Here is a 21323-nt window from a genome sequence, read left to right as displayed (position 1 = left end):
TGCAGTATTTATTTTTTAAGCAAAATATCAATGAGTTCTCTACCCAGAAATTAGAGCAATCTTTTCAAAATAGACCTGACCCTATTTTCTCCCTACACACACCTTAAAACCTCCTCAGTAGCTTCCTATTGCTCTTAGAATAGAGGCCAGAATCCTTAGCAAGACCTCTAAGGCGATATCTCATAACAAACCTACCTTCCTTTCCTTCCTCATCTAACAACTGAATGCTTTCTACCTACTGGCTTTTTTTCAAAAAAGACCCTGGTCTCTCCCATACAATCATAGCACCTGTGCACTCTCTTCATGGAACACTCCCCACATCACCACTCTGCTTAAATATATTTTTTCCTCTTTCAAAGCTAAGTTCAGTCATTACTTTCTCCTAAATATTTCTTAACCTTTCTCCTCTATTACAGGCCCTCATACAACAACTGATATCCCTTAACAGCATTTGTTGCAGTTGTAATTTCCTATTGACTTGTAATTTGAATGGTTGCCTTCCCAACTAGACTGTGAGATCCAAGAGAGCAAGAATTGTGTCTGTTTTTGCTCCTCATTGACTCAGTATCCAGCAGTTTCTGATACACAACAAATTTCTGGTTAACATTCAGTGAATAGAAAGACAAATAAATGGTCTACTAAAAATGTTACCTACTAATAGCTAAAAATGTAATTTTTATAAAATTTGCCCCAGTTTCCTTCAACCTATAGCATGAATTTCCAGTTACATTTTTGTGAATATACAGATGTCCACATGGTCTGCCATATTGCATTTCCTGTTCTGTGCATCGCTTTGTCATTTTGAGAACTTTCCATGTTATTGCCATTTCCTATGCTCCCCCCCGTGTGCCTTATTTATTTAGAATTGATCAAGTTTTAAAAAATATCTTTTCCTCTCTACTCATCTAGAAGATTTTCAATCCTTTTGTGTTTCTTTATATGATTTTAATTAAACTTTTAATATGCATACAAAAATCAAAGTTTATAACTAATCAATACACAATTTGACAATACTTTAATTATCTAGCTTCTATATTTTACACAATTCATGAAATATACATTAATTTTTATTTATTTTTGTCTCACCAAAGTATTATAACTATTATATTAAGTCATTGTCTAAAATTTCTCATGTTTAAACATTTCTTTGCTCATCATTCCATTGGTATCTCTGACCTTCTCTATGTGTTCATTTTCCTTTAGGGAAGATGTGTGGTGGTAAACTCATTTTACTCATACAAAAATATATTCACCCATACTCTGTTGAAGAATTAGCTGGGTACTAGGTTGAGTGTTGTCTCTAATCATTTAGAAGATATTTCACTATGTTCTGCCTTCTATTTTTGACAAGTCTGTTGTCAGTCTAAATGTTACTCCTTTTCAAGTATTGTCTGTGTTCTCTTTGGATGCTTTTCAGGCTTTGTGTCCTTTGTCTTTAGTGTTCTGTTGTTTCACTACAATGAGTTCAGTTGTAGACATTTTTGTGCTCCCAGAATAAAGATGTATCTTTCACTAATTCTGGAAAATTCTCAACCATTAGCTCTTCAAATATTCTTTTTCTCAATTATCTTTCTCTGCTTCACCCTGAAATTAATCATATCTTCAAGGAGTCCTGTTTCTTTTCATGAAAAATTATACTTAGAAATCAACATGTGGGTTGATTCAGCTAGATGTGCTTATTGCTTCTAGATTGTCAATGCTTCTAAGCCCACTTAGCTGAAAATACATACACACGAGCACACACACACACACACACACACACACACACACCATTATTCCTCTACCTACCTATCATTTATCTTATTGGATCTTATGTCTACCTTATACCCATATTACAGGGTTCATTATAGCCCCTTTTTTCTATATTAAATTTATGTTTTCAAGAATTCAAAAACACATGACACAGAATCAGTCATTCAGAAAATAATCGTTGGAACACTTGCATTATACCTGTGCATAAAATTATAAGATTTCCCTGAGGGCAAGGGGATGGGGTTCTCTTAGCAATAGACCCCCAGTTTTCTCTTTCCCCACCCCTACCTCTCTTGCTAAGACAGTTTTAAAGGATTTTGACACCTTTTTCTGTTGGCCTCCAGCAAATGTTATTATTCCTAAACCTATGAATGCTCCAGTGGTAAGAAATCATAGCTCTGCCTTAAATAAGTTTTCAAATGTTCTTATTTTTAAGAGAACTTGTAGCATATATATTTTTTTCTTTTTAATCAGATACTTTTCAACTATGAGCACTGCTATAGATTTTGGCAGAGTCTGTCCCTCATAGGTATGCTTGGACTTGTCTGATGGATACCGTTTTTTCTTGTCTAAGAATTTTCTGTTAAACATCTTGTTTCTATACCTGCAGGGCTGACTGTTGCTATCAAAATAAACAGGTGTTTCAGCCTTAGAAATTGCAAAATGTCAGGATCTCTTTGTTATTAAGAAATTGGAATAACAGGGATGATTGAGTGGTTGTATATTTCAAAAAATCACCTTGAACAACCAAGGTAAACATACAGCAAAATCATGTTCAAATCATATAGTCAAATCAGAGCTGAAAATAATTGCAAATGTAATACACTAGCTTCTGGAGATGAGGAAGTTTTATTTTTAAATAGTGATGGTTAGGCAAAGCACCCTTTCTTGGGTTAGTATTAATTTATGATAAACAGGAAATAAACAGAGAATTGTACAAATAAACTTTTAGAGCAAACTTTATATAAAAATATTTTAAAAGGACCATATACTTTCAAAGGAAATAAAACCCATTTAGGTATCTTATATTGTGGTAGGTAGAATTTGGAGAGGGTAGACAGGAAGAGATGCTAAAGGCAATGGGGATAAAAAGAATCAACAGTCTCAGGGAATGTTGTTTGGGGGAATAAGAGGAATTTCATTATAGGAAAGTGAGAAATAAATACGGATCAAGTGGAGTTGAGTTATGGAGAGCTTTGAAGAGCACAGTGAATAGTTTAGGCTTAACTTGGTAGGCGAAGGAGGGAAGAGATAATCTTAAAATTTAGAGTTGGAAGGTACTTTGAGAGCCATGTAGCTCAAGCAATTGAGAAGATGGTTGAGGCTCTTTATCCATGCCATCAAGGGTTAACCAGCATCTGCTTTTATTGACAAAGATCTCATTGTTTTCCAAGGCAGTGGTCTATGGAAATCTCGACTGTTAGATATTTCTTGAATTGAGTTGAAATCTGTCTCCTTGTGGGCATACAGAACACTCTTAATCCCCCTTTTGTATGACAGCCCTTTTAATATTTGAAGACAGCTGTCATGTCCTCTCCAAGAACCTTGCAGTTTATGAGCAAAGGAGAAATGTGATGTTTACTGGATTGTCAGTTATTCTTGAGATGCAGGGCTCTGAGTGACAGAAATGTTCTTTTGGCTGAAGTTTAGGGATTTGGCATCTCACATCTGCAAGTTGTCATGGTGTTATTTATCCCAGATTGGATATAGCACAAGTGGGTATAACTTTGATTTCAGGCTATCTTTAATTGTGAGGCTTGGCAATCTTTCCTCCCTTCCTTTTTTCTCCCTCCTTTTTTTCTTTCTTTCCTCCCTCCCTTTCCCTCTCTTCCTCCCTCCATTTCTCCTTTCTTTCCTTTCAAATATTTTTCTATGATAAGAGTTGAATAGCTCAATAGTTAAGTGGTTCAGGCTATGGAGTCATTTCTGGATTTTAATTCCAACTTTTCTACCTGCCCAGTAGAAAAGTGTGTTTAGTTGTGATGCAAGTTATTTAACCGTTCAAATTACTTAACCTTTCTTTTTTCAATGGAATGAGGAGAACTTCTATCTTAAAGCATTAATATCTGGCTTAAATGGAAAAGATATATGCAAAGCATCTGATGAAAGCAGTCATGAAGTGGTAGGTCATTCCATTCTTGTAAAAAAAGAAAGCAATGAAAAGTGTCTACCATAGTTAGTAAATAAATAACTGTATGTATTCATCAGGATTCTCCATATGGAAATAGAATCCATATACATATGGAAAGAGATTTATTGTAAGAAATTGCCTCATAATTACGGAGGCTAGGAAGCCCCACAATTTGCAGCTGGCAAGCTGGACACCCAGGAGAGCTCATCCTGTAAGTTCCAGCCTGAACACTAGCAGGTTCTATATCTAAGAAGACCAGTGTTGCAGGTCTAGTCCAATGTTATAGCTGAAGGCAGCCAGGCAGGAGCAGTTCCCTTTTGCTCAGCCTTTTTGTTCTATTCAGGTCTTCAGTCAGTTGGATGAGGGCCACCCACATTAGGGAGGGCCATCTGCTTTACTTAATCTACAGATTCAAATGTGAATCTCATCCAAAAACACAGACACACTCAGAATAATGTTTAACCAAATGTCTGGGCACTGCGTGGACTAGCCATGTTGATACACAAAATTAACCATCACTATGTAATAGATTTCTTAGAAGTGAGAAGTTCTGCCAATGCCCAGCTCTTGTGGCTTAGTGGTTGCGCATCGACCTATGAACCAAGAGATGGCTAGTTCCATCCCCAGTCAAGGCATGCCCAGGTTGTGGGCTCAATCCCCAGTAGGGTGTATGTAGGAGGCAGTCGATCAATGATGTTTCTATCTCTCTATCCTTCTCCCTTCCTCTCTCTTTAAAATCAATAAAAACATATTTTTTTAAAAAGAAGTTCTGCAAAGAAAAATAAAACCGAGTAAGAAAAGAGAGTGATGAGAAGTGCTGTTTTAGATTGGTAGTCAGCAGTCAGGGATGCTATGAAAGGTAAGTCTACTCCAAGACTGGACTAATGAGTACTAAGTTCACTCTGATGTGAAATCAGACTCCTGCTCCCCATCTGCTAGATGGACAAATTGTAACATGAATACAACAGGTAACTAGTGGCCATCCATTATGTGAGGACATCTTCTATGGTATTGGTAGTGTGGTGTGATGGAAAAGGCATATTGGACCAAACATTTAGAAGTCCTGATATCCACTTCAGGCTCTGCCAGTAACCACTAAGCCATTCACTTGTCTGTCTGAACCTCAATTTCATTTTCTGAAAAATGAGAACAATTAATGGCTCTCCACAAAAATGTTGTATTAGATGTGCCAATGTATTTTAAAAAACCCTTTTAGAACCATTAGCTCAAAGAAAAATCCAGTGATGCAGCCGAAGTCAATCTTTTTTTTTTAATATAAATTTTACTGATTTTTTACAGAGAAGAAGGGAGAGGGATAGAGAGTTAGAAACATCGATGAGAGAGATCGATCAGCTGCCTCCTGCACACTCCCCATTGAGGATGTGCCCGCAACCAAGGTACATGCCCTTGACCGGAATCGAACCTGGGACTCCTCAGTCCGCAGGCCGACGCTCTATCCACTGAGCCAAACCGGTTCGGCTGAAGTCAATCTTGAGAGCGAGCTCTTGGTTTGAAAACTTGGAACTTAAGTGCAAAATTGTTCTGTGACCACAGTTTTCCTTCAGATATCTTGGTTTATGAATGGTATACCTAGATATTTTGCTAGTGGCATAGAAAAAATAACCCAGAGCCACTAAAAGAATCGGACTAATGCTGGGGAAAATTATTGTGAGGTTGTTCTGATTGTATATTAAAATAACGTGAGTAAAAATAGTAAATGCTCGCCTTTCATTTAGCTTTGCCTCCAGCATTGGAAAAGTATCAAGGAAGATAGGCAAAGCCGATACCAACTCCCTGATCCCTAAATAACTGTAACCCACTTTCCCAGCGGAGTCCTGGAGCTGGAGAGACCACATTTAATTCAGCCATCATGGTCCATTCTTCTAGGGCCCAACCAGGCAGATGAATTACTATGTAAGAAGAGGAATTCTTTTTCAACAGCACAGTTCAATGTAGTTCACATTCATTGATGAGCTACATGCCAAGAGCTGAGCCAGACAAAAGAGATCAGAAGAGAAAACACAAATTTCTTACCTCTCAAGCTTACCTCTTACCTTTCATAGTCCGGGAGACAGGAATGGAAACAAATCGTAATAGTCCAGTGCTGGTACAACAAAACAGGTACAAATGCAGAAGCAGTTAAAGAGAGGCAGGTGAGCTTGAATATAATGATGCACATAACTTTCAGAAATAGAATGTTGGCACATGGTTAGCTTTCCAAAGCCGCCTCTTCATGCACCTCCAGAAGGTATAGAATATAATGGGGATAATTCCTTCCAAATGTTACGATGTTTGTGTTGTAGCCTGTATATTGGATGCTCTCCTTTGACTGCATTCAGCGGCTTAGCTTTTTATTTATTTTTTCACACTACCTGTATTTTCAGAATTGTCTTTTGCTAAAGACCACATACAGCCCTAACCGGTTTAGCTCAGTGGATAGAGCGTCGGCCTGCAGACTAAAGGGTCCCAGGTTCGATTCCGGTCAAGGGCATATACCTTGGTTGTGGGCACATCCCCAGTAGGGGGTGGGCAGAAGGCAGCTGATTGATGTTTCTCTCTCATTGATGTTTCTAACTCTCTATCCCTCTCCCTTCCTCTCTGTAAAAAATCAATAAAATATATATTTTTTAAAAAGACCACATACAGTCACTTTTTTAGATCTCTTCCATTTTACTTGTATCCATTTGAGTGTGTTTATTTAGTTCTGTATATTTTTTCACATGTGTATGTTTGTGTATCCACAAACACAGTCAAAATGCTGAACAATTCTATCACCATAAATATCTGTATGTTGCCTCTTTATAACCACATCTATCTCCTTCTCACCCTCCATCCTTAATCCCTGACAACCCTGAATCGGTCCTCAATTTCTAAATTTTTTTTTTTTACTTAAAAGATAATATAAATGGAATCATGAAGTAGGTAATCTTTTGGGATTAGCTCTTTTCTCTCAGGTGTGTGTATTGGTAGTTCCTTTGTTTTTATTACTGGGTAGTAAGTAGTACATGGTATGGATGTTTAACCATTGACTTTGAAGGACATCTAGACTTAGTTTTGGGCTATTATGAATAAAACTGCTATGAACATCTGTGTACAGTGTGTGTGCGCGTGTGTGTGCATGTGTGCATGTGTGCATGTGTGCATGTGTGTGTGTGTGTGTGTGTGTGTGTGTGTGTGAATGTAAGTTTTCATTTCTCTGGAGTCAATGCCCAAGAGTGCAATGTTTGTTTAGATGGTAATTTTATCGTGTACTTTTTAAAAGAAACTGCCCAACTGTTTTAAGAGCAGTTATACCGTTCTATAGCCCCATGAGCAATGTTTGAGTGATCCAGTTTCTATGCATACTTTCCAGCACTTGTTATTACTGTTTTATTTTTAGCTATTTTGATAGGTGTGTACAGTGAAAACTTATGGTGGTTTTAATTTGTACTTTCCTGATAGTTATCAGTTTGAACATCTTTTCATGTGCATACTTGCCATCTGTATATCCTTTTTTCTTCCATTTTTTTCTTAAAAGTTTCTTAGTTTTTCTTACTACATTTAAGTTGTTTATCCACTTTGAATTAATTTGGGTATAAAGTATGAGGTTTTGATCAAATTTATTTGTTTGTTTTCATGGATATACAGTTGCTCCAGCACTGTCTGTTGAAGTATTTTTGCACATTTGTCTAAAGCAGGGGTCCTCAAACTACGGCCCACGGGCCACAAGCAAATACAAATATTGTATTTGTTCCCGTTTTGTTTTTTTACTTCAAAATAAGATATGTGCAGTGTGCATAGGAATTTGTTCATAGTTTTTTTTTTAAACTATAGTCCGGCCCTCCAACGGTCTGAGGGACAGTGAACTGGCCCCCTGTTTAAAAAGTTTGAGGACCCCTGGTCTAAAGCTATATTTAGATTTAAAATCAGATAGTTGCGCATATTTGTATAGGTCTGTTTTTGGCTTTTCTATTATTTTCTATTGATGTATGTGCTTATCCCTCTGAAAAACTAGACTATACTGAGTACTATATCTGTATAATTAATAGGCAAAATACCTGGTAAAATAATTCTTTCCACTTTATTCTTCTTTTTCATGATTGTTTTAGCTATTCCAGGGTCTGTGCCTTCCCATATAAATTTTAGAAAAAGCTTGACTATATCTAAAAAAAAGTCTTTCTGAGGTTTGGTAGGAATCATATTGAAACTATAGATAAATTTGGAGATAATTGTATCTTAACTATGTTCAGTTTTCCAATCCATGAACATGGTAATCCTATCTATCTATTTATTTATTTATTTATGTCTCCTTTAATTTCTTCTATCAATAGTGTAATTTTCAGTATACAGATCCTGCAGATGTTTTAAGTATATACCTAAATATCTCATTATCTTTGGAGCACTTATAAATGGTATTAAAGTTATCTTTTTTTCAATTGAAAGGGCACAAATTGTATATTATTGTGACCTTGATTTTTCTTATTACTGTGATACCAATGTAGTTTAAATTCTCTTCATTCACTTATTGGCTATATATCTTTCTTATTCTCTAAATTTTTATTTCTGTTTTTTTTAATATGTTCTTGATACTGTTCTTTTTAGTTTTTTTTATATTGTACATGCCTTCTGCAGTTGGGACTTGTCTTTATATATTTCTTAAGGTTTTTTTATGAGCAACTTTAAAAATTTTAATATTAAATTTGACAGTCTTCTAATTTATAGTCAATTAATTTTATCTTACTTTGGAACTATATAGAATTTATATCTCTAAGTCAAAATGACTTGAGTGAGCTGAATAGACAGAATATTTTTATTGGAAAAATCTTGAAATAATACCTTTTTTCACAGTCCTCTTCTACATAAAGATTTCTAAAACCTTATCTTCAGTGTACCCAAATAAAAAAGTAAATAATATTCCCAATAGTTTTGGAAGAGAAAGAAAGCTACTCTCATTTTGAGGCAAGTTTCCTTATTAAAAATGAGAGAAACAGATTCTTAATGCTTCATCAAACTTCAATTTTCCTGATTATTTTTTAAAAAATAAATTTTTATCCCATGATTTCTTGCAGTATTCTGTTTTAGAATATTTTGGTCTGATACAGTAGGATTGTATCCCAAATTGGTGGTGGCTTTGTATTTGGTTATTAAAGAAGGGAAATATGTTGCCTTAAAATGTAATATGTCAACTTTGGATTGAGCTATACTATATAGCTTCCATATGAGTATCTGAGTATTTCATTGGCAAATATATTTTCCCCCATCTGGTAAAAGGATCCTGATATTCCATGTATATTTATGTCTGGGGGAAAAAAATCCAAGATCTTTTTAGCAAAAATATGGCCTGCTAGGTGCAGAGATATAGATTAAATTGCCTACCTGTGGTCGGCAAACAGCGGCTTGCAAGCCACATGCTGCTCTTTGGTCCCTTGAGTGTGGCTCTTCCTAAGCCTTAGGAGTACCCTAATTAAGTTAATAACACTGTGCCTACCTATATAGTTTAAGTTTAAAAAATTTGGCTCTCAAAGGAAATTTCAATCGTTTTACTGTTGATATTTGGCTCTGTTGACTAATGAGTTTGCCGACCACTGGAGCCCAACCATAGCAATTCAACTGTTTTTCTCTCCAGGAAAAAATATTCCATTTATTTATGAACACTTATACATTTTGGATTTTATTACATAAATTATATTTCAAATATTGTTTTATAATCAAATATTGTTTTATAATCATTTTATGTTAGCAAACAAACTGGGGATTTGTTGGGCAATTTCAAGAAGTTGGCAAGACATAAAGAAACACACACACACACACACACACACACACACACACACACAATTCATGATCTCCAATCCTAATATGAAAATTCAGCGAAGTTAGTATTTTTGGAAACACAACCTACAGTATGAAGGAGTGCTACTAAAGATACTAACAATACCCTGTAATTTTGAAGGGTTCTTAAACACAGTAAGAGTATTTTAGCATCTTGGTTCTGTTTGCACGACAGTGGTGGTTTTCACCTAGTCAAGCATAGACCTACCCTGTATATTAGACAGTCTCTTCCTTTGTTGCAAAGACAGCTGTTTGCCCTTGGCACCTTGCCCATAATCACTGCAGGCTGGGACTTTCCAGTGCCCGGGCATCCTGTTCTAAATCCCTGTTCTGAGACCTACTTGAGCCATTTAAAAATTAATTATTGAAATGGTTTTAAGGGACAAAATCTTATTGCCATAGAGACACAATACAGTAGTCCCCCTCATAGGCTGTTTCACTTTCTGTGGTTTCAGTTACCTGTGATCAACTGTGGTCCAAAAATATTAAGTGGAAAATTCCAGAAATAAGCAATTTATAAGTGTTAAATTGTACACCATTCTGAGTAAGTGAAGAGATCCCCTACCTTTCTGTGACATCTTGATCCTCCCTACTCCGGTCTTGAATCATCACTTTGTCCAGCGGTTTTACACTGTACATGCTTCCCACCTGTTAGTCACTTAGTAATCAATTAGGTTATTAGATTGACTTTCATGGTATCAGCATTGCAGTGCTTGTGTTCAAGTCACCTTTATTTGATTTAATAATGGCCCCAAAGTGCAAGAATAGTGATGCCAACAATTAGGATATGCCAAAGAGAAGTCATAAACTTTATCATAGGTATGTATGTAAAGGAAGAAATATATATATATATATATATATATATATATATATATATACTATATATAATACATATTACACACATATAACATATATAAATGTATATATATGTGTATATATATATGTGTGTATATATATATATAACATATATAAATGTATATATATATATATATATATTAGAGGCCCAGTGCACAAAATTCATGCACAGGTAAGGTCCCTAGACCTGGTCAGCGATCAGGGCCAATCTGTGGGGTGACTGGCAGGGCGATTGGGGGACCCCTGCTGGCACCCGCCTTGGCTGGCCTGGGGCCTGCAGGCTGGGGGCAGCTCCTGTGTTGAGCGTCTGCCCCCTCGTGGTCAGTGCACATCATAGAGACCGGTTGTTCCACCGGTCATTCTGCAGTTTGGTCTATTTGCATATTAGGCTTTTATTAACTAGGATATATATTATTCGTGGTTTCAGGAATCCACTGGGGGTCTTGGAATGTATCCCCCATGGATAAGAGGGCACTGCTTTGAGCACAAGAATTTGAATCTGGAGAAACTCTTGGACCCTTTCTACTTTTTTTCTTCCCCAAACCACTCCTACGTTAGCACAGGTCTGTGTGTCTTTCTTAGGCTAAATGTATGGCCCTGACTTTTCCTTGAGTCCAGGAATCCCTCATTTCTCTTCTCCTGTCACTTCCTCCAGCTTACTTATCAGAACAGGAGAGCTGCCTCTGCTTCCCGGCTGTCCCCATCTCTGCTTACTTTCTCACACTGGTGTTGCTAAGACCTTTCCTGGAAAGAATCTGCAGGCTGAAACCAAAGCTGGATGATTTTGCACAGACATTGCTTTCTCAAATATGCAGAAGGCTCATGTTGCCAGGATGGTGTGAACCTGCCAGTGCTTTGCTATTTCCAGAACACTGGCTCTGCAGCCAGCCAGCTATTACCACGATTTTTGCCCAGTGAAAATGCATTTAAGGGAAGGGTTGTAAAAATATGGTTGCCTTAATGGGAACTTTATTATATTCTTAGCACTAAGCTATTTGAAGGACATGAAAATAGACTCACTCTTTTTAAAAGTTCCAACAGTAACACGGGTGCTTTTCTGGTTTGTACTTTGCAGAAGTGAAATTTTTCTGTCAAACTCCAGCAATTGCTGATATTGTAATCCTGGTTGATGGTTCATGGAGCATTGGAAGATTCAACTTCAGACTGGTTCGGCTTTTCTTAGAAAACCTGGTTACAGCGTTCGATGTGGGCTCAGAGAAGACACGGATTGGTACACCTTCTACTATTCATAGCAGTCAACTGTCAATGTAAAACTTTGGGGAAGTCTCTTAAGAAATTTCAAAAACTCTTTACAGAGTGACTTTCTGAATTACAGGATCTACTATAGTGGTGTTCCCCAAGATGCAAATTTGGATCAATAGGATATGTCAATTATTTATTCCTACTAATTTTGCTATGACACTGTCATTCAATTAATTATTGAACCCATTTTAATTTTCTGGACATCAAAGTCTTCTCTAATTATTTTTATTATTTTTTTTTAAGTTAGAGCTGGCTTAAAAATTTATTAGGTAGAAGTTTTCTTTTTAAAGGAAACAGTCAATCTAGTGAAACATTATACTAAAACAACTGGAAATTGGAAATAATTTTATAGTACAAGATAATCTTTGTCACATTAAATCTAGCTGAGATAAAAAGCAAATAAAAAAGTTTAAAATCTTTAAGCAACATGTTCACTTTATTACAAAAGTCTCCTAGTTTTGCTTTTAAATAGCCATTAAGGAAACTCCTTCCTTTGAGAATAAAAACCAACATATAAATCTAGACCTTTTATCTAAAACATAATCCAGACTTTAAAAAACCACACGCTAAGTACCTAATACTTTAAAAGTGGTCACTTCCAGATGGCTATAAAATAGATACATTTCCTCAGCCCCCAGATAATTAATTCTCTTGATTAATTCCTTAAATTAATGCCAGGAATCCTCTTCCTCTCCCTCCCCTGCCCCTGCAGGAATCCTTCTTGAAAGTACATAGTGAGGTGGAGAAAAAAATGTTGCAAGGATTAGGCTGTTCATCATTCTAGTTTCTGGAATAGTCCACTAGACCTTTTAGTAACCCATCATTTCTGGGTGGGCTTTCTTATCTTTCTTTTCCAGGTCTTGCACAGTATAGCGGTGATCCCAGAATAGAATGGCACTTGAATGCCTTCAGTACAAAAGATGAGGTGATCGAAGCTGTCCGAAATCTGCCATACAAAGGAGGAAATACGCTAACAGGTATGTTTTGTTCAGTCCACATTTTTAGCAACATGTTTTGCTGAAGAATAGTTTTATTTCTTTAGTCGGCCTCTTTGTAAGACTTAGCATAGTACTTTTTTAAAACCAAAGGAAATCTTCATTTCTCCTCTCTTGTCACTCACTTCCTCGAGCTTCTAAAGTTCTCAGATGGTTCTTTTCTTAAACTCAGCTTCATAAGTTAAAACCCAGACATCTTATTGCATATGAATAGAGTGTCCCAGGTGGGGCTTGGTTGACCTAGAAGGAAATGCAGTAGTCTCTGCAGTGCTCATAGGTGTTTTAACCTTTTTGAGTCCCCCTCTTTTTTTCACCTGTTTTCTCCTCCAGCCACCCTGTCAATGAAATAAACACAAATTCCTACCTTGTATTTAAGGAAGGTATTTTCTTGGCCCTTATTCTGCAATCAGTAGCTATCATGAAAATATTTTTGGATCTTTGGCTCACTGATATTTTTAATAAATGAAGAATGTGAGACTATTTAGATGATAATTATCCTAGCCACAAGGGGTTATCACAGGTTTTACCCTTACTGCACACACAATATAGATGCTCAATTAAAATATATAGATGTTGTCATTGACTTTTAAGGAAACCACTGAAATCCTGACAATTGCTTTGCCAATCTGAGGCATAATCTAATGGGTATTTTGTTCATACAACAAAAAAATATTTAACACGCCCTAACCAGTTTGGCTCAGTGGATAGAGCGTTGGCCTGCGGACTGAAGGGTCCCAGGTTCAATTCCAGTCAAGGGCATGTACCTTGGTTGCAGGCACATCCCCAGTGGGAGGTGTGCAGGAGGCAGCTGATTGATGTTTCTCTCTCATCGATGTTTCTAACTTTCTATCCTTCTCCCTTCTTCTCTGTAAAAAATCAATAAAATATATATTTTAAAAAAATATTTAACACAAATCCTATAAAAATATTGCAGCAATTCTTATTTTTTCTTGGTGAAAAGGGTCACATTCAAAAGGCAGGGGTTCAGTTTTCTTTGAGATCTTCCCCCACTACCTCTACGAAAGAGAGATAGGAAAGAATTTTTGGTTCTATAGGCCATCATTAGCAAAACTGAAAGTGTAGAGATAATATTTGGAACAGACATGATTGTGTGGGGATTCTTGCTTTATTCTAACTTATAAAGCTTTACATTTTCGTGTACACAGATCTGTCATGTCCAAGGGCCACGAATTCAATGTTCGTTGTAAATGCGAATTTCTGAAATGATGCAGTGGTCAGTTATTTGTATTGCCTCTCTTCTGGTGGAGTTGAGTTTTTCATCCGATCTGTCAAGGAAGAGGTTGTTGTAAAAATGAAGGTGAAAGTTTGCATCTAATAAACATCCCTTTAGTTCAATAAGTTACTCATCTTGTGGTTAAACTTTGCAGGACTGGAAGGGTTTTTATTAGAGGTGGTTGGTTTGTGTTTATTTTTCCTTGTTTTCTGCCAGGTCTTGCTTTGAACTACATTTTTGAAAACAGCTTTAAGCCAGAAGCAGGAGCAAGAACTGGAGTATCCAAAATTGGCATCTTAATCACAGACGGGAAATCCCAGGATGATATTATTCCACCATCCAGAAACCTTCGTGAATCTGGTGTGGAGCTGTTTGCCATAGGTATGTGTTACTTATAGTTCTGTTTCAACAATGGGGACAGACACACAGCCACTTAAAAATAATATGTAATGCAAAGTGCACTTCATGGAAAGCCAGGAGACCTATACATTTTCTAGTCCTGACTCTCATCACAACAAATCATATGATCTGAGCCCTATAACCTACATTTAAAATGGAAGTGATGGTAACTGTTTTGTGCCCTATAGTGTGAAGACCTCTAAGGCGAGATACCATATGTAAAGTGTTGTGAAAAGTATAAAGGACAATGGTTAGGTTCCTACTTATTACTTTTTACCAGTCAGGACTTTTCTCTTTAGTATCTTGTTATAAGCTCTCTCTTTTCTGGTGGTATATGGAGAAACCAGTTTATCATTTTCAAGTAATTAAGGTCCTGCAGTTAATTAAAGAAAGCACAAAATTCCAGATACGCAGTATTATTTCTCTGAAGCTCTTTTTAAGGTTCATTCTTGTGGAAAAGAATATATAGTAGTATATATCTATATATTCACACATGCAGAATAACTGCAAAATACTTAGATGATGCAACTTTGCTCTTGAGGAAAATGCTTACATTTTCTTTGGCAGTAGGTGGGTCTTCTATTTCATACAGACTGACAAAACAAAAACAAACCTAAATCCAGACACAGTTCTTCTGGCCCATTCCTAGATTTGCTATCAAAATGTGGTTTATAGAGTGTTTCATTCAAGAAGTATTTGCTTATCTGCTGTGTGCCAGGCATTGTGGGTGGGTGCTGGGGCACAGAGATGAGGAAGGCCCTGTCCTTACAAAATGAGCCCTTCCAAGTCATGGTGACATCTCCTCTCTTTCTATGCTATTTGCAACAAACTACTTTGCTATTTGGTGTGTGTGTGTGTGTGTGTGTGTGTGTGTGTGTGTGAGAGAGAGAGAGAGAGAGAGAGAGAGAGAGAGAGAGAAAGGGACTATCTTCCCTAGAATATTTTTATATCTATAAATTCAAATTTGTTGGTTTTAACCAGCATGAAAAGCATGGCTGATATTAAGCTCATTGCTTCAGTATGCACTAATGTGATTTTGTTATTGTGGATCCAGATCCAACTGCACATTTTAGAAGCTATTGTAGAAGTCCTTCAGGCAAGAAACATCAGACAGATTGATTTAATTTTCATTTTTTTATTTTGCAATCATTTTCCCGAACAAAGGAAATCCCTTCAGAAGATGTAAACTGATGGGGGAATTCATTCATGTGTTTATTCTCCATTTTGTGGTCTTGTTCATAATGAATGGATGAGTTTTTAAACAAAACTTTAAGTGAATTCAGATGTGATTTGAACTTTTTTTTTTGGAAACTACCTGAAAACCAGTAGTATTTATTATCCTATGACCCCCCTAAAGCAAATAGGTGAGAAACAACCAATGCTTTGTTACTCAGTGTGTTGAGGTTAGAAGATGAATTCAATGGCACAGCCAGGCCTCTAAGAAGTAATTCATGTTGCCCCAAGTAATCGCTCTTCTTTTCTTCCATAGAATCTCTTTTAACACCCTTAGATGATTGCAATGTCAGAGGTTTATAAAGAAACTAGAGGCCTGGTGTATGAAATTCATGCACAGGAGGGGAGTGTACCTCAGCCTGGCCTGCACCCTCTCCAATCCAGAACCCCTGGCTCCTAACTGCTTACCTGCCTGCCTGCCTGATAACCCCTAACCACTCTGCCTGCCTGCTTGATGCCCCTAACCACTCTGCCTGCCTGTCTGATGGCTCCTAACTGCTCCCCTGCCGGCCCGATCGCCCCTATCCACCTCTGCCTGCCTGCCTGATCACCCCTAACTGACCTCCCCTGCCGGCCTGATCGCCTCTAACCGCCTCTGCCTCGGCCCCCGTGACTGTGGCTTTGTCTGGAAGATGTCTGGAAGATGTCCGGTCTAATTAGCATATTACTCTTTTATTAGTATAGATGCTCCTTGTTTGTTGAAGCCTGGGGAAGAGAAATCTACCTTGACACCCATAAGAACCAATCCTGTGCCTTCCTTTTTTGGTTTCTAATTTCATTGGTAAATATTTACTCATTTTAATGTGAGTCTTCTGAGAGGCAGCACGATATAGTGGTTCAGAGCATATGACTTTGGATCTAGACTGCCTGGCTGAATCCCAGGTGTACACTTCCTTGTTATGTTTCCTTGAGCAAGTTAATTAACCTCTCTCTGCATCAGCTTACACATCTGTATAATGGGAGAAACAATGTGCCAAACTCATAGGGTTGGTTGTGAGGATTAAATATGTTAATATTCATAAAACACTGGAGCATTTGGGGCAAAGTAAGCACACTGTAAGTGTTAGCATCCACTGCTAAAATAGAGACTGGAGAAGTTTCATGAGGGCAGAGGGTTTTCTGTATCACTGTACTTCCTGCTGTATTCTAAACACTCAGCATTGCGCTTGACCCACCATAGCAAGGAATTCAATAAATATTGTGGAAGAACCAGAGCTTCCCTATTTGCAATGGTTACTAGCCAGCCTGTGTATTTGCGTATGTTAATCCCGCCCAAGCTGTCTCTTAATACTATATAATAATAATGATGATCATTATATATTATTTTTATTATAGTAATCTCTCAATTTAAGTAAATGTGTTTTATAGAAATTTAAACCGGAAGTTTTGATAGTTTAGAATACTGGTTTCATTACTATTGCTTATGCAATATTCATGCAAGACAGAAGTTAGTTTCATCAGTACGTCTTTAGGGTAAGACATATTGAAGAAAATGAAGCTCGCCCCTAGCCGGTTTGGCTCAGTGGATAAAGCGTCGACCTGCGGACTGAAGGGTCCCGGGTTGGATTCCAGTCAAGGGCACATGCCTGGGTTGTGGGCTCAATCCCCAGTGTGGGGGATGCAGAAGGCAGCCGGTCAGTGATTCCCTCTCATCATTGATGTTTCTATCTCTCTCTCCCTCTCCCTTCCTCTCTGAAATCAATAAAAATATGTAAAAAAATGAAGCTAAACCATTTAACAATGATTCTGAAGGTGACTTTTAAAAAGCCTCAGCCGGGAGAGATGTGCCTCTTTAAGCAGCAGATGCTTTGATTGCAGTGAGACTGAGGGGCTCAGGTTGGGACAGTGCCGTTGCTTTTTCAAATGGGGCATGGATGTCGCAACCCTCCCTGTTGTCTTCCTTGCAAGGGGTGAAAAACGCGGATGAGAACGAGCTGCAGGAGATCGCCTCTGAACCCGACAGCACTCACGTGTACAACGTGGCCGAATTTGACCTGATGCACACGGTGGTGGAGAGCCTGACGAGGACCGTCTGTCTCCGGGTGGAAGAACAGGACAGGGAGATCAAAGGTAAACAGTGACGGGGAGCAGTAGTTCTGTGCACATGGGGACTGCGCTGAGCAAAAGTCTGCCGTGGGTTAGGAAAATTCTTACCATCTTTCATCTCGACTTTCTAAATAGAGTCCTCTATTCTCCTAATAGAAACGGGGGTATATTGGTGGGGTGAGGGAGGAATACTCTAACCACTAGATAATTTTCTCCTTTAGACCATCCTGTTTGTGTCTTTTAATTAAACTTGATTTTGAGAGAATTGTCCATGTACATGGTTGTAAGAAATAATGTAGAGAGAGAGCCTGTATACTTTTCCAGTTTCCCTCAATGGTAACATATCGCAAGACTGCAGTACAATATCATGGTGTTTGCACTAATACAATCAAAATATAGAACATTTCCATTACCACAAGGATCATGACTATTGTTCTTTTATAGCCACATTCATTCTATCCCTCCCCCAACCTCTCCCTAACTCCTGAAAATCGGTTCTCCATCTCTAAATATTTTTCATTTTGAAAATATTATGTAGATGGAATCATGTAGTATGTAACCTTTGGGGATTGGCTTTCTTTATTCAAGGTAATTCCCTGGAGATTCCTTCAAGGTGTTGCATGTATTAGTAGCCCTTTCCTTTGAACTGCTGTGTCGTATTCCACAGTATGGATGTACCACAGTTTGTTTAACCATTCCCACATTGAAAGACATCTGAGTTGTTTCCATTCTTTGGCTGTTACAAATAAAGCTGCTCCAAACATTCATGTATAGGTTCTTCTATGAGCATATGTTTTAATTTCTCTGGGATAAAGTTCAGGATATCATATTGTAATTTTATATTTAGTTTAGTTTTAGTTAAGAAACCGCCAAGCTATTTTCCAGGGTGACCATAGCATTTGACATTTCCACCAGCAATATATAGAATGTCCCAAAAAATGTATGTACACACTTTGAATAATTAGAAAGGCAGTGCTTATTAAAATACATTTCATTTTCAAAGTTGAGTTATCAGCTGTTAAAGTGTATATACTTTTCTGGGGGCCACCCTATATGAGGGATCCAGTTTCTTTGCATTGTCACCAACATTTATTGTTGCTACTGTTTTTCATGTTAGCCTTTGTGATCAGTGTGTAGTGATAGCTCCTTGTGGTTTTAATTTTGCACTTCCCAGATGCCCAGTGAAATCAAACATCTTTTTCACGTGCTCATTTTGCATCTGTGATATGCTCTTTGGTGAAATGTCAGTCATGTCTTTGGCCTATTTTTCTAATTGGACTTCTTTAAGTTTAGTTTTAACAGCTGAGTTTTGGGAATTCTTTATTCATATTCTACATACCAGTCCTCTTTTGGATACATAGTTTGTTAATATTTTTTCCTGATCTGTAGCTTGTCTTTTCATTTTTTAAATAAGGTTTTTTGCAGAGCAAAACTTTTTAATTTTGGTGAGGGACTAGGTTGGGCAGCCAAGCAGTAGTTTCCTGAACAAACTTCTCTGGGCTTCTTAACGAGAGTCCTTTAGAACCCTGATTTTCCCACACACAAAAAATCTCTACATGTGGATGCTGATAAAGCATGTAATATAGTTCCTGGTCATAGTTAGTGTTCAGTAACTATGTTCTCCCCTCCCCCAGTGTAATGGTTATTGAAGTCCCTTGGGTAAATGCCCCTAGAACAAGCATGTCAAACTCACAGCCCACGGGCCTCATGCCTCATTTATTTGGCCCATATTAGCCTTTGAGTTTGACATGCTTTCCCCTAGAGAATAAGAAATACTAAAGTTCAAGGACCCTGAACTTTACATGTCCCAAATCTTTTGTAGAATCATTAGCTTTAACATGTACATAAGACAAACTGCTTACGCAGTGTCTAGCTCATAGTGAATATTCAGTGTGTCGGTTGCTTTTTCTTCTTTTTTTACTTTTAGTTATTGGCCATTGTTGCAGTCTCCAGTATAGCTACTGGACCTTCAGATGCTTAAAAACACAGACTCTTGTGTCAAGAAGCTCGAGTATCAAACTCAGCTCTGATACTTACTAATTGTGAGACTTGGGCGAGTAACTTAAGTTCATTGTGGCTTGGTTTTGTCACCTGTGAAATGGGAAGAATAATAGTAACTACTGAGAAGTAAATAAAATAATAAAGAACTTAGGAGACTACTTATAGATATGCACATGTTCAATGAATGTGGTGTTTTTGTATTTTAACTATTCTATAAGCAATTTCTTTAAGCCAAGTTCCTTAGAGTCAAGGACTATGTTTTATTTAAGTTTGTATCCGCAGAACCTGGTGTAGGGACTGGTACTTAATAGACACTTAAATGTTTTGATGAACAAATGTCAGAATGAATAACTGAATCAACTTCTTTAGAGATGAAAATTTTAGGGGTGGCCGAAACCGGTTTGGCTCAGTGGATAGAGCGTCGGCCTGCGGACTGAAAGGTCCCAGGTTCGATTCCGGTCAAGGGCATGTACCTTGGTTGCGGGCACATCCCCAGTAGGAGATGTGCAGGAGGCAGCTGATAGATGTTTCTCTCTCATCGATGTTTCTAACTCTCTATCTCTCTCCCTTCCTCTCTGTAAAAAGTCAATAAAATATATTTTTAAAAAAAGAAAATTTTAGGGGTGGCATAAAGTCAGTAGTCATTTCTGACTAAGGGGGTTTCCTAGGTGAATAAGAACTAACTTTGGGGAAGAGGTTCATCTTATGTGTCTCTTTAATTTAGGCTTGGCCCTTGCCACCATTGGGCCACCAACGGAGCTGATTACTTCTGAAGTCACTGCCAGAAGCTTCATGGTTAACTGGACTCATGCCCCAGGGAAGGTGGCAAAATACAGAGTCGTGTATTATCCTACCAGGGGTGGAAAACCAGACGAGGTAATAAGGAGTTTATCTTTTCAAACCATTATTTTCATTTTCTCAAGTCTTCTACAGTAGAGAAGACAAGACAGAAATGGATATGTAAGGTTATTCTGTGATAAACATTTAGAATCATTTCACTTACATACATTTCCACATGTCCGTGTACTTTATTTGCACCTTTTCTTCTCACCTCCATCAAATAACCCTCAGAACTAGTCATGTATCCCTTTCTAACACAACTTATTTTAGCTTTTTTCCCCTTCTTTTTAAAAATTAATGAGTTCTAAAGCAAAGGAAATCAGTAGTTAGTTATCTGGCCAGAGCTTCCTTTTGCTATTCATGTGTTCTTTCTACTTTGGGAGTGGTCTGAACTCCCTTCCTTAATGAAGTCTGTGTGATCCAAATTATGGGGTCACATAGTCCTCCAGGGTTTGGAATTTCCTGGATGTTTATGGAGATGATTGCAATGGAGAAGCCATAAGAAAGCATCTGTGGCTGGCCTTTCTCATGGGTTGGCCATCACGGGAAAGTACATATTGCCAGATGATTGGATTCTTCCCAGTTCCTACCTTTGATACAGCAATTCACAGGGAATATGTTAACATGTGATGAAATCTTTTTTTTTTTTTAAGTGCTAACCTTTTATTGTCCTAACCCCTGACTAACCTCAGCCTGTTGCACAGTTTTTCTTCTGGATTACGGCAGGGGATATAATTTTTTTAAGTGTCAGAGAAGTAGATCATGA

General features: G+C 37.6%; 1 protein-coding gene across 4 annotated transcripts in view; it reads left to right on the top strand.

The window, feature by feature from the left end:
- COL14A1 (collagen type XIV alpha 1 chain) overlaps positions 1-21323 on the top strand; it is a 179148-nt gene that overhangs the window by 29590 nt on the left and 128235 nt on the right. For all 4 annotated transcript variants that reach the window (XM_070392050.1, XM_070392051.1, XM_070392049.1 and 1 more), the window contains exons 6-10: positions 11622-11777; positions 12667-12786; positions 14255-14419; positions 17579-17740; positions 20442-20593. In XM_070392050.1, coding sequence (XP_070248151.1) covers positions 11622-11777; positions 12667-12786; positions 14255-14419; positions 17579-17740; positions 20442-20593 — 755 coding nt within the window. The remainder of the gene's footprint in view (positions 1-11621; positions 11778-12666; positions 12787-14254; positions 14420-17578; positions 17741-20441; positions 20594-21323) is intronic.

Source organism: Myotis yumanensis, unplaced genomic scaffold (assembly GCF_028538775.1).
Source record: "Myotis yumanensis isolate MYYU_CA2020_CCGP unplaced genomic scaffold, mMyoYum1.0.hap1 SCAF_15, whole genome shotgun sequence".
Taxonomy (NCBI): domain Eukaryota; kingdom Metazoa; phylum Chordata; class Mammalia; order Chiroptera; family Vespertilionidae; genus Myotis; species Myotis yumanensis.
Note: the sequence above shows the minus strand (reverse complement) of the source record. Positions and strands in the feature narration are given on the sequence as shown.